This window comes from Lutra lutra, chromosome 13 (genome assembly GCF_902655055.1).
Source record: "Lutra lutra chromosome 13, mLutLut1.2, whole genome shotgun sequence".
In the NCBI taxonomy this organism is placed as follows: Eukaryota; Metazoa; Chordata; class Mammalia; order Carnivora; family Mustelidae; genus Lutra; species Lutra lutra.
In genome coordinates this window covers 25,816,677-25,829,377 of record NC_062290.1, presented here as the reverse complement: position 1 = coordinate 25,829,377, position 12,701 = coordinate 25,816,677, and the positions used below count along the sequence as shown (strand labels likewise).

Here is a 12,701-nt window from a genome sequence, read left to right as displayed (position 1 = left end):
CCCCTCCCCGTGCGCGTGAACGGGGTAGCCTTCAGTTCTCGCGAGAGGTTTTTCCCCTCCCTCCCCTCCGCGGCTAGTGAGTGCGCGAACGAGAAAGGAGGAGGGCTCTCCAGGCGAAAGAGCTGCAGACGCCATTATCCTCTGTTTCTCTGCTGCTGCAACCTCGACGTCTTACCTACGTCCCGCTTTCTTGCGGCCTATAGGTAATTGGGGGTTTCGGCGCTAGGATATTATAGATTCAGGCATGGGTTTGGCCTCCCTAAGGGCTGCGTTGACTTCTATCAAGCCCGGCTTTTCTCGGGCCCTTAGCGGCCTCACAATCTGAAGGGAGGCGCCGGCGCGAGGCGTGGCGTCGCCTCCTTCGGCGCTTTGATTGACGCGGCCTTGGGCCAATCGCTTTGCCCTCGCGCCACCGCTAAACCCCGGGCAACCAATTGGGCTCGGCGGCGGGGTAGGAGAGTGCGGGGAGGTGGGGGAAGGCGGCGGGGGCCTGCGCTCGTTCTCTGTCTAGCTGTGACCGGCTGAGGCGGCGCGGCGGCACAGGGACGGCGGCCTCGCGCGGTGAGGAGCGGGGCTGGATGAACGGCGCGTGGGGGCGAGGGTCAGAGACGAAGTTTGCCGCTTGAGGGAGGCGTTTGGGGGCTGCTTGGTGGTTGGCCGATTCTCAGAGAGGGAACGTTGCCCGGTTTCCCCTCCCCCCACCTCCGCCATTTCCCTGAGCGTATATCCGCAGTCCGCGTTGTAGTGCTAGAGGCTTCGGGTAATTGCGAGGTGTGTCCCTGTAGGATGATCGGTAGTTCTGTAGTCTTCAGAACTAGACACCTGGTGTACGAAGGAGAAGCGGCCGGCGGGCGGGACCCGAGGGCAGCGGAGAACGCCGCTGTTCTCTTTGTTTGGGTCCCGCTGCACTTGGGGCCTCCCGGCCCGGGAGCGGAGCTGGAGCGGGACAGATGGAATGGTCGAGGCTGCCTCCGTTGCTTTGTCTCTCCCGCGGTGGGGGGAGGGTGCGGGGGATGAGATCTCGGGACCGCGTGGTGGGTGGGGGAGGGGGGGTCCGCGCTCGGCTCCGCCTAGTAGCACGTAGTCGCCATTACGCGGGCCGCCATTTCCTGTCGGGTCCGGGTGAGGAGCGGCGCGGCGCTTCTGCTCTCTCCTTCGGCTTTTCCACTCCTGTTATTCGGCTGTTGCTGATCCCTGGTACCATTGTGGGGGGGGAGTGGGGGGGCATGTGTGCGTTCTGCTGCTCTCCCATATTTAGCGATTTGAGGAATGGTGAGTAAAGGACCTGAACGGGGAACCGCGGCAACGTTTTCCTTACAAGTCGAGCCCGCTGTCTTCAAGTTATTTATCTGAATCTGTGATACCTCTAAATTTAGCTGAATGATGGGCGGTGAGGTAGCGTTTCAGTTAGTCGTTAAAAGGTTTATCGACAAACGTTATGGAAGAACGGGGGCCATAAAGGTAGCTCTGGGCTGTATCGCTATCCGTCTTCAGCCTACTAGAGGCCACTTGTCCGCTCTTTCTGCTAGACCTGTGAGGGCTGGTGAAAGGCTGTTTGCAGTCCCATTACTCTGGCGTTAGAGGTATAATTGTTAGGTTATAGACTTCTAACTTAAAATGTTCCTGTGGTGGCAGTATTAGCATTCTAGGGCTTCATTAGCTCTGTTGGAATAATCGGGTATGACTGGCAGTTGGCGTCTGCTCCTGTATGAGGTTTTAAGATTTATTCTTAAGTACATTGACCTAATTGTTGTATATAGCTTGAATTTGCCTTCATGTTTGTAAACTTTTTGGAGATTTTAGAGAATGGCATTTCAAGTCACCAACGGGAGGAAACCCACACGCAATTTAAAAATCAGTATAATTTTATACATCTATAAATGTGTACCTTTAAGGACAAAATTGAAGGCTTTGGGGCTTATGTATGTTTTACAGACCTTTGGTCTTTATTGTATTGTAGGAAACAATTAGTTATCATGGTGGGCACTCCGTCCAGTGGCTAAAAACTGCATGGTTTTCTTTTTGCAAAAAATCAGATAAGGTCCTTTCGTTTTTGGTTTTTCCTAAGGCAGTCGTTTGAGAGTGTGAGACCCAGTTTTAGAGCTGTTTAGTTTCTATTTACATCACTGTTAAATTAGTATTCAGTAATAAGCAACCAAAAAGCAAAACTCAATTTATGTTGGTTTTTATAGGCTACTGCAGCACTAGGGTGTCAGTTGGTCCCGCCCAGAACTTCAGTTCTGCTCTGCAAGGATATATAATACCTGGTACGTTCTAGAAGCAGAGTCATTTTCCTTGACTTTTTTTTTTTTTTTTTTTTTTAAGCAGACACAAAGCTTACTTTCCAGTAAACCAAATGTACTAGTCTCTTTATCTTTCAACAGATTGGTGTGTCCATTTAATATAAGAAAATGGAAACTGAACAGCCAGAGGAAACCTTCCCCAACACCGAAACCAATGGTGAATTTGGTGAGAAGACATTTTAATTTTAACAATTTCTGGATTTTCCGTTTTGTTGCTTTCGTTATTTGGAACTGTTTAGTCTGACATCCCTGTCAGCTTTCTCTTCCCTTTCATTTATGAACTAGAGGTAACTAATTTGCATTGGTGACTCTAAACTTAAGATATCTTGACAATAAAAATATTGTTTCTTTGCATTTTATAAGTTTAATCCTTGCAAGCATCTTGTCGCATTGTTTTGTGTTTAGAAAGTATTATTGGAAGAGAACATGCTCTAACTGACTTAGCAACAAATCTCCAAACAGAACAGTTACTTTCTCTGACCTATGGGTTGAAACTAAAATGTAATTGAATTAAAGGAATCTTTTTGTTGTTGATAACCCGGTGCTTGCTCTGAAATCTGAACTGTTAATTTCTAGGTAAACGCCCTGCAGAAGATATGGAAGAGGAACAAGCTTTTAAAAGATCTAGAAACACTGATGAGATGGTTGAATTACGCATTTTGCTTCAGAGCAAGGTATAAATTTTATTCGTGAAAATTTAAAAGGGGTTCTTAACTAAAGTAGAAATTAAAGTGAGTTCTGATTTGGCCCTCTGGGAAGCATCCTTAAGCCTTACAGATTGAAGAGTATAAAAAGTTTGTGTGGCTCTTTCAAAGCAGATTTGTAGGCCATGTTATTTTGATCAAATGAAAGTACTTAATACAGTGAGTCATTGCAGGTCAAAGTAGCAGAGAGGGTGTAGGTAATGCTTAAAGCATTGATGAATAAAAGTTTATACCTTGATTGCATTGTGGGGAAAACATCTTACTTGATTGTTGCCATCACATCTCACCTTGTAAAGGTACCTGATAGGTTTTAAATTGTTTCTCAGAAGGAAACTGTAAATTTAATCAGTGCTTAACTTTCATGCTCCATGTACTTCTTCCCATGCTGAATATCCCAAAGCTATCTTAAATGTTTAATCCCCAAAGCACAAATTCCCTGATTTTTATTTTTCTTTTTTTTTTGGACCTGATGATTTTTTGAGTTTATCATCTCTGGTTTTTAGCTCTATGACCCAAAAAAGAGCGGTTAGGGGTTTTCGTTTTTAGTTTGGGGTTTTTTGCTACGGTTTAAGAGCATAGGAAGACATTTAACATAGGGAAAGGGGAAGGTAAGCTTATTATCTTTTTCTCTCCTCCAGAATGCTGGGGCAGTGATTGGAAAAGGAGGCAAGAATATTAAGGCTCTCCGTACAGACGTAAGTGTTAAAGAGTTTAAACTACTACACAAGCAGCTTCAGTTTATGTGTGTGTAGAAATTTTAAAGATTTTGTGTCATAGAAATCATTGAATAGCGTAGATACAAGCCATTTGTAATAATCGATTACATAGATGATTTCAAGGTTTGCCATTCCTGATTTAACAAAGCCCAGATTGAGTTTGGGGAGGGAAGGGTCTGTATTAAACCTCTTCACTTTCTGATAACTTTCCACCAAATTATTCACTTCAAGATAACATTTTAATTAGAAAATAACAGTGTAAAAACCCTTAATGGCACCATTTACTGTGTGTGAGTCAATTACAGTATATCAAAAACCTTGCAGGTGGCTGATTAAACTCAAATTTTTATTTCCTTTTTTTAATCCGTCCATCTGTTTAACAGCTTGCACATGGAGCACAGATTAATGTTGAGGTTGCATGATTTAAATATGGGTAAAGAATAGAGTAGACATGGGAAACCATTTGTCAATGCCAATGATTCGTTTGAGTCTTCATATTTTATAGTGGGTTGACTCTTGTGATTAGACACACTAAATAAATGTTGGTATCACCAGAAGTGAGCATATTTCTAGGACTTGGCTACACCAAAATTCCTAAATTTTTTTTCTCATAGTGTACACTCTTTTAATGTTTCCTTGCTGAAGTTGAGGCAAATAATAACTTTGTGTTGAATACTTATTTGATAGTATTTCATTTCTCTCTTGGTCGCAGATCTTTGTATGTTCCTCTTGTAAACTGAACTTGAAATTTTGTTTAAAATTTTACTTGCCTTGCTAGGATGTAGGAATGCGTTTTAAACCTCCAGGAAACCAAACTGGTCTTTTTTTAAGAGTTAGGGTTTTTGGTGGTGTGGGAATTTTTGTTTTGTCTTTTATAAACCTCTTTCCTCTTAATCCAGATGTTCTATATAAGTATCTGGGTTATTAATTTCCCCATTTCCTCAAGAATTTCAGTAAACTGAGTCATGACAGGTTTTGTGTCTACCCTCATGAGCCAGCCTGCTACTGAAACATCGTTTGTTTTTAAAAAAAAAAAAAAAAAAATAGCTAGTACCATCATTTAAGGTCCTTAAATGTTAAGCCACAGTCAGATATAGAGAAGTCCATTATTGTGTTAGTCTTCAGAACAACTTAAGCTTGTTTCATTAATTGAGAGTATGAGTATAGTTTGTATTAAATTAAAATTTATTGCTTTTCCCCCTTTTCCCTCTCCTTGTTTTTTTGGCCATATATCTCCGTTGCCCATGTACTGGATCGACTTACCCCTGCGTTGCCCACCATGACGTTGGCCCATCCGCCCCTGAACGCCCATGTGAAAACCCTGGTTGGCTATGCCCAAAAATGTGCTCGTTGCCAAACGGGTACCATACTTGACAACTTCTGATTGAATGCCCATGCCCAATGCCAACATCCACGAACGCCAATGACCAATGCAGTACAATGCCAGTGTTTCAGTCCCAGACAGCAGTGGCCCCGAGCGGTATGTCCCAACAGTTTATGCCTCACTGCCTGATTAGAAAGAGAGAAATGTATTTTATTACCTGCCTTTTATATAATTAAATAGTATCCCCTTTAGACGGTGTATTGTTTTTCAAGTTTCTGTCTTATTTTCCCCATTAAGTCTTTTTGTCACTGAACTTTTACCGTGAGTTGCCCACCCAAACGATCCACTAATTTTATTTCGATGGAAGGAGCACAGCTTCAAGTGTTGCATATTTGCTGCATTGTAAATCAGATTGTTACCAAAATAGTCTCTCGCTCTGTCTTTGTGGCCCACCTTGCTTCCCAACATTGCCTGTTCATAATTTTTTCTGATGAAATGCTAACTCTGGTTCACTTTCTTTCACTTCTCATTTGTGTTGTCTTTGTTTTGTCTCGCATTTGTATTTGTTTTCTTGCAGAGCCCATTAGTGATCTAATTTCTAACTGGTATCCATAACCTTACTCCAGATATAATGTTCACCACTTGCATATTCCCCCCCTTTTGCCTAAGAGAAGGTGTGCCAGTTTTACCAATGTAACAGCGAGGGTATCCTTAATTAACTTAGTGGTGGCGGGGAACATAAATATTCAACTCTGCTTCAGTTCTGGTCAATTTATTGCCCACTTAATCTGAGCCCTTCCAAGAGCCCATTCTCTCTGTCTCTCTGCAAGTCTCCTAATACTGTTATCATGTCTGTATTGGGCGTAAAACAAAATGCATGTGAAAAATCTATAAATAGGCTACTTTAAATGGGGAGATTAAATAATTGTATGTTACTTCTCTGTAAAAGTTTGTATGACTAATGATGATGAACCCAAAACTCATTTTTCTTTTCCACCTTTTTTGTACTATCTGGTATTTGTGATGTTTGACAGCATATTGAGTATCAGTGCTGATATTGAAACAATTGGAGAAATTCTGAAGAAAATCATCCCTACCTTGGAAGAGGTAGGCTCTCTTTTTGTTCTTAACATATTTGGCAATTGAGGGGGGATTGTTGGAAGTGTCTTATTGGGGCTTAATATGGGGGTGGTGGAGAGACAGTGACTAACAGTTTGTAGCAGCAACATCTTGCACTACATAATGTGCATGGTTATAATTCCACATTGTTTTAAAACATAATCTTTAAAGAAATTTTTTTTAATGTAGTCTGGCTACTCCAAAGTAAATACGAACTATCTGTGGTCATGCACATGGGTTTAGCAGGTATTTTACGGGCTGTGGTTACAGGGGAGGGTTTGTGTTTTTTTGTTTGTTTTGGGGGGGTTTTTTGTTTTGTTTTGTTTTTTCATTATTATTATTAGAATATTGGTTGTGGGGCTGTGTTGGAGAGGACTATGATCTAGTTCAAGGATTGTTTTAATTCTGTGTAATCCTGTATTTACTGGGTATATAGGAAAAGGTTACATGTTGATTCTTAAGAGTAGATAAGTAGTTTTTCATTGGTATAGATAATGAAATATGTTGTAGTAGCTTTACCAATATATGCGACAATAGCCTGATCACACTAGACACTTAACCTATTACTCTTATTTTTCTACTTTCAGGGCCTGCAGTTGCCATCACCCACTGCAACCAGCCAGCTCCCGCTCGAATCTGATGCTGTGGAATGCTTAAATGTATGTCATAGTGCCATTGAACCCCACTGAAGTATGGAGCCTGGCCCATAGGATCAATTTTATTTTTAACATAGTGTACTTTTCCCGTCTCTATAGAAAAAGGCTTAAAAACATGATAAGAGAATGGTCTTACAACTCACTGTTGACCCTGCTCCATGCTGCAGTGGGAATTAACTACATTTGCAAAGTGCTTTGCAGTCATTTTTATTATGGTGTTATTTGAATGTTATTAATAATTTTGTGGTAACAGCGACATGCTAAATGGCTGCAGTGTGGGTATGGTGTTGCAGGACCTGAAAATAAAATAGTTTTTTAAGGTGGTGCAGAATGTCCTTTTTGGGCCTGGCTATTGAGGATAATAAGCACATAACTGGTAAAGTTATTGAAATATAAATTCAGGTTGCTCACTGCAACAGTATATTGTCATGCTTATAGCAGATAAGTGTGTTATTGGGGATTCCTTGATACGGAACTAAAATTTTATAATTCTCCCTCTGCAGTACCAGCACTATAAAGGAAGTGACTTTGACTGCGAGTTGAGACTGCTGATTCATCAGAGTCTGGCAGGAGGAATTATTGGGGTCAAAGGTGCTAAAATCAAAGAACTTCGAGAGGTAAAGGCAGTTGTTTTTTTGCTATATTACTAGACAGTAGTGTTTCCTATAGAGCTGGGTCATTGGGGTTCTCATTCCCCCTTTTTGAGTTCTTTCCCTAAGATCTTTATCACTTCTATCTAGTTCACTTTTAAAATATAACAGAAAGGCCTGGGCATGTTAGGACAAGTTCGTTCTTTTTGCCAATACCATGGCAAAGTCCTGGAGTTCCTAATAGGGTTTTTATGTTGGGGGTGGGGGCAGGTTTCTGAATGTGAACCCAGGAAACTTTGTTTTTTCCCTTCTGACTAATGCTTCCCTTTTTTGTAACTTACCACAGAACACACAGACAACAATCAAGCTTTTCCAGGAATGCTGTCCTCATTCCACTGACAGAGTCGTGCTTATTGGAGGAAAACCTGATAGGGTTGTAGAGTGCATCAAGATCATTCTTGATCTTATATCAGAGGTACCTTTGGAATATTATACTTACTATTAAATAATTCCATGAAAGAAACAAATGTTTTATTCTAACTTAGTTTCACGATGTTGAGACAAATGGTTTTTATTTGTCCTTAGTTGTTTAGTTATCACTGTAATTTAAAAATTCTTTGGGAGAGTGGTCATTTGATCATTGGTGAGGATTTTTAATAGCCTTTGATCCTTCAAATGAAGTTTTGTGTAGTTTTGTAGTTTTTCTATAGTAAGTACCTCATTGCACAGCTTCCCAACCGATATGCTTCAGTATGAGTTACATGCTTACATAAGATAGTGATTGCCGCAGTCCTTGAGTTGGGGGCAAGTTCTTTACAGACCCCATTGTGAAATGTGTGAACGGGGTTTTCTAGTCTCTTGAGATGGATCAGTAAAAGCAGGCTGCTAAAACTTTGTATAGGACTCAGCAAAAATAATGCATTTTTAAAAATTCTTTTCTTCCTACTATTAACCCTTGCCTGCATTCCGTTTCCTGACATAAGTACCTCCCAGGAGAAATAAAGGACTTGAAATGTTGGGCTTGTTATCATTTGGTATGAAACAAGGCTCTTTTCCTTCAGTCTGTAACGTTGTTATATTTTTGTTTTAGTCTCCCATCAAAGGACGTGCACAGCCTTATGATCCCAATTTTTACGATGAAACCTACGATTATGGTGGTTTTACAATGATGTTTGATGACCGCCGTGGGCGCCCTGTGGGATTTCCCATGCGGGGAAGAGGTGGTTTTGACAGAATGCCTCCTGGCCGGGGTGGGCGTCCTATGCCTCCATCTAGAAGAGATTATGATGATATGAGCCCTCGTCGGGGACCTCCACCTCCTCCTCCTGGACGAGGTGGCCGGGGTGGTAGCAGAGCTCGGAATCTTCCTCTTCCTCCACCACCACCACCTAGAGGAGGGTAAGTTTCTTCCATTGACACATTGCTGATCTGTAAGAGGCTTCACTTTATGGGTAGATAGGGTAGGTTTTTATTTGGTGTATGTGACATGTAAGCAAACTGAGATTATAACAAGTACTATGCTTGCAGAGATCTAATGGCCTATGACAGAAGAGGAAGACCTGGAGACCGCTACGATGGCATGGTAAGAACTCTTCATTTATCAGTGTATACATGAAAGCTTCTAGGAGTCTAATGTCACATAGTTGACATTTTGTTGAAGATGATTATTAATTGGAAAGTTTGCTTTACAAATGAATTTCGTAGACAACTAGTTAAATCATTTCATTTGTTAGCTGGAATATTAAGACTTCATTTAGCCCTTTTTGTTTCTGGAGAATATGTGATTTCTGCCAATATTTTACTGATGGAAAATAGAAATCAGGCATAGAAAAATGGGTTACGTTAACAGTTCTGTCTTTTACACAGGTTGGTTTCAGTGCCGACGAGACTTGGGACTCTGCAATAGATACATGGAGCCCATCAGAATGGCAGATGGCTTATGAACCACAGGTTGAGTATCATGGGTGTTTTTGTATTCATATCAGTAACAAATGCTTCCCTCCTTGCCAGTAAGTGTTGACTTCCCTTCATGTAATGTTCTTGATTCTGTGCTATGTACCTGGAGGGTTTTCTTCCCCTAAGGATTGTCTTCCAAAACGTACTAGGGAGAATGTGGGAGGACTTTAGTTTCCTAAACTAAGACTTTAGGAATATTAAAATACCTAGAGAATAGTTTTGAAGGCAAAGTAATTTTTTATTTTTTCTTTCCGTTTTTAGGGTGGCTCCGGATATGGTAAGTTTTTTCCTTTGTAAAATCAAAACATTATTTCATGCTTTCTAAATGAACTTAATGCTCATTATTTAAATCAGATTATTCCTATGCAGGGGGTCGTGGCTCATATGGTGATCTTGGTGGACCTATTATTACTACACAAGTAACTATTCCCAAAGATGTAAGTATTTAAATTTTTACGTTCTTGTAATGTTACAAGGAACGTTTAATGAATCATTTTCTTAAAATTCCCTGACACTTAACTATAAAAGGTCTTAAAAATTTATGTTAGGATTAAAATTGTGTTTCACAGACTTCAGTGAGGTGTCTTTCTCTGGTTTGACTCTTGTACTGTTTTTAAAGCAGAGGGTTCTGAGCCCCTGATTTGCTTATTAAAGGAAATGTTGATGTGCAGCATAAATAACATTTTAATTCAAACCTTGATTGGTTGGAGGTCTTTAATCCTAGAATGGACTGTGTATTGTTAATACTTGATATTCACTGAAAATACCAGTAATATGGTTAATACGGTTATTTTTAAAGTATATCATAAACACTTGTTTCTGAAAATCCTTTCAGTTGGCTGGATCTATTATTGGCAAAGGTGGTCAGCGGATTAAACAAATCCGTCATGAGTCAGGAGCTTCGATCAAAATTGACGAACCTCTAGAAGGGTCTGAAGATCGGATCATTACCATTACAGGAACACAGGACCAGATACAGAATGCACAGTATTTGCTGCAGAACAGGTCAGTTTGAGTTTAACTTTATGTTAGCATACCCATACTAAAACTTTAAAAAGCTTTTCTTCTCAATTGATTTTTCTTTTAGAAGCCATGGTGTCTCAACCTTTTGGGGACCTAACTTCTAAACATCCTAATAGCTTTGCTTTAATTTTCTTCTGCTTTCTTACTAAAAATGAAGACATTCAATACTAATCTTGCTGGAAGAAGCCTTAACCAAGCAAACTTCTCATTTCTCTGGTGAAAACTGCTGCCAAAACCACTTGTTATAAATTATACAGAGCCTGTAGAAAATATAGAAGATTCAGTGGATGTTGGTCTAGTTCTGTGTGGAAGACTAGTGATTTTGTTGTTTTTAGATAACTAAATCGACAACAAATCACAGTCTGCCATATGGCACAGGCCATGCCTCTACAGGACAAATGATTGGTGCTGTAAAATGCAGCATTTCACACCTTACTGGCATTTCTTTGTCTTTTCTACCAAGTATTAACAACTTTTAATTTCATTTTCTTAATTCTGCTCTACTAATGTCTGATTTACTATTAATCATTTTTCTGGAATTTTACATTGCTCTAATTTTTTAATTGCTAATGTTTTAATTCTTATTTCTAATTGTAATGGACATGTTTATCATTTGAATTTAGCATTGAAATTGTCTTAATGTTGATTAAGATGTTACGAACAAAAATTCTAATTCGTACTTTTTTTTCTTTTCTTTTATAGTGTGAAGCAGTATGCAGATGTTGAAGGATTCTAATGCAAGATATTTTTTCTTTTTTATAGTGTGAAGCAGTATTCTGGAAAGTTTTTCTAAGACTAGTGAAGAACTGAAGGAGTCCTGCATCTTTTTTTTTTTATCTGCTTCTGTTTAAAAAGCCAACATTCCTCTGCTTCATAGGTGTTCTGCATTTGAGGTGTAGTGAAATCTTTGCTGTTCACCAGATGTAATGTTTTAGTTCCTTAAAAACAGGGTGGGGGGGGGAAGGGCGTGCAAAAACTAACATTGAAATTTTGAAACAGCAGCAGAGTGAGTGAATTTTAATTTTTGTTCATTGTTGGTGGTTTAAAAGAAAAAATTCCCCCCATGTAATTATTGTGAACACTTTGCTTTGTGGTCACTGTAACATTTTGGGGGGGGTGGGACAGGGAGGAAAAGTAACAATAGTCCATTTGTCCCTGGCATCTATTCAGAGCAGTGTGCAGAATGTAATGCTCTTTTGTAAGAAACGTTTTATGATTTTTAAAATAAATTTAGTGAACCTATTTTTGGTGGTCATTTTTTTTTTTAAGACAGTCATTTTTCAAATGGCTGGATCCTCAACCCACCCCAAACTAAACACTAAGTTTGATTTTCAGCTCCTCTGTTGGATATAAATAAATGTATCTCTTCTTGGAAATAGGCATAATATCTTGGCTAATTCCATTCTGGTGATTTCTTGATTTGAAAGTCCATTGCTTAGGAAGAAATTCCGTCATACACGTTTATGCTTATAATAAGCTGGGGATTTTTTTTTGTTTGCAAATGCTTGCCCCTACTCTGCAGCAGTTTTCTATGTTAGTAATTGTAAAGGAGAACCAAGGTGGGGAGCAATACTACAAATTGAGTAATGGTATAAGTATATGCCAGAAGCCTAATGGCAGCAAGTTTTATTAATCAGAATAATACTTGGTTATGGAAGTGACTGATGCTAAATAAATTCTTATTATTTTTTATTAGCTGATTTCTCACCTATAGACAAACTGTCAGCCTGCTAGTGTCTATTAGTTAAACTTTGTAATATATATATATATTCTTGGTTTTTTCCATTGTATGCAAATTGAAGGAAAAAGATGTACCATTTCTCTGTTGTATGTTGGATTATGTAGGAAATGTTTGTGAACAATTCAAAAAACGATGAAAAAAGTTCCTGTGGATGTTTTGTGTAGTATTTTGGCATTTGTATTGATAGTTCAAAGTTCACTTCCAAATAAATAAAACTCCCATAATGCTAGATTCGATGTGTGCCCAATTTGAACAAGAGTTAACTACCTGTAAAATTCGTTCAAACGTTCCTCTTACAAGGAAATAGAGTAATCTTACTTTTTTTTTTTCCCATGTGAAGTGTGTTTCTAGAATTTATAAATTTGGTAGGGGTGGTAAATATAAAATCCCAATCATTAAGCTCTTTATTTATTAAAGGGGGAGTCTAGAATGATAGCTGGAGTCATTATCCAAATCTTTAATAACATAATTCTAGATTACCTAAGAGAAATTTTGGGTTTCTTAGGTTTTTATCTTTAGGATAGCCCTAGTTTGATGTTTAAAAAAGTAATCACTGATAAATAAAACAA

General features: G+C 39.3%; 1 protein-coding gene across 8 annotated transcripts; it reads left to right on the top strand.

Moving 5' to 3' along the window:
• Positions 1-48: 48 nt before the first annotated feature.
• On the top strand, positions 49-11,633 carry HNRNPK (heterogeneous nuclear ribonucleoprotein K). 8 transcript variants are annotated; one of them, XM_047698735.1, is made up of 17 exons: positions 49-203; positions 2,193-2,267; positions 2,385-2,469; positions 2,880-2,977; positions 3,646-3,702; positions 5,160-5,203; positions 6,082-6,154; positions 6,754-6,825; positions 7,326-7,439; positions 7,759-7,887; positions 8,503-8,810; positions 8,940-8,994; positions 9,279-9,362; positions 9,630-9,645; positions 9,723-9,805; positions 10,204-10,373; positions 11,154-11,633. In XM_047698735.1, the coding sequence occupies exons 3-17, from the start codon at positions 2,412-2,414 to the stop codon at positions 11,182-11,184; spliced, it is 1,392 nt and encodes a 463-aa protein (XP_047554691.1). In that variant the 5' UTR covers positions 49-203; positions 2,193-2,267; positions 2,385-2,411; the 3' UTR covers positions 11,185-11,633. The 8 variants fall into 8 exon arrangements, with proteins under 8 accessions (XP_047554691.1, XP_047554686.1, XP_047554693.1 ...); XM_047698730.1 differs by having other exon boundaries at positions 11,094-11,633; XM_047698731.1 differs by lacking the exon at positions 49-203 and adding an exon at positions 457-561 and having other exon boundaries at positions 11,094-11,633.
• Positions 11,634-12,701: the final 1,068 nt, after the last annotated feature.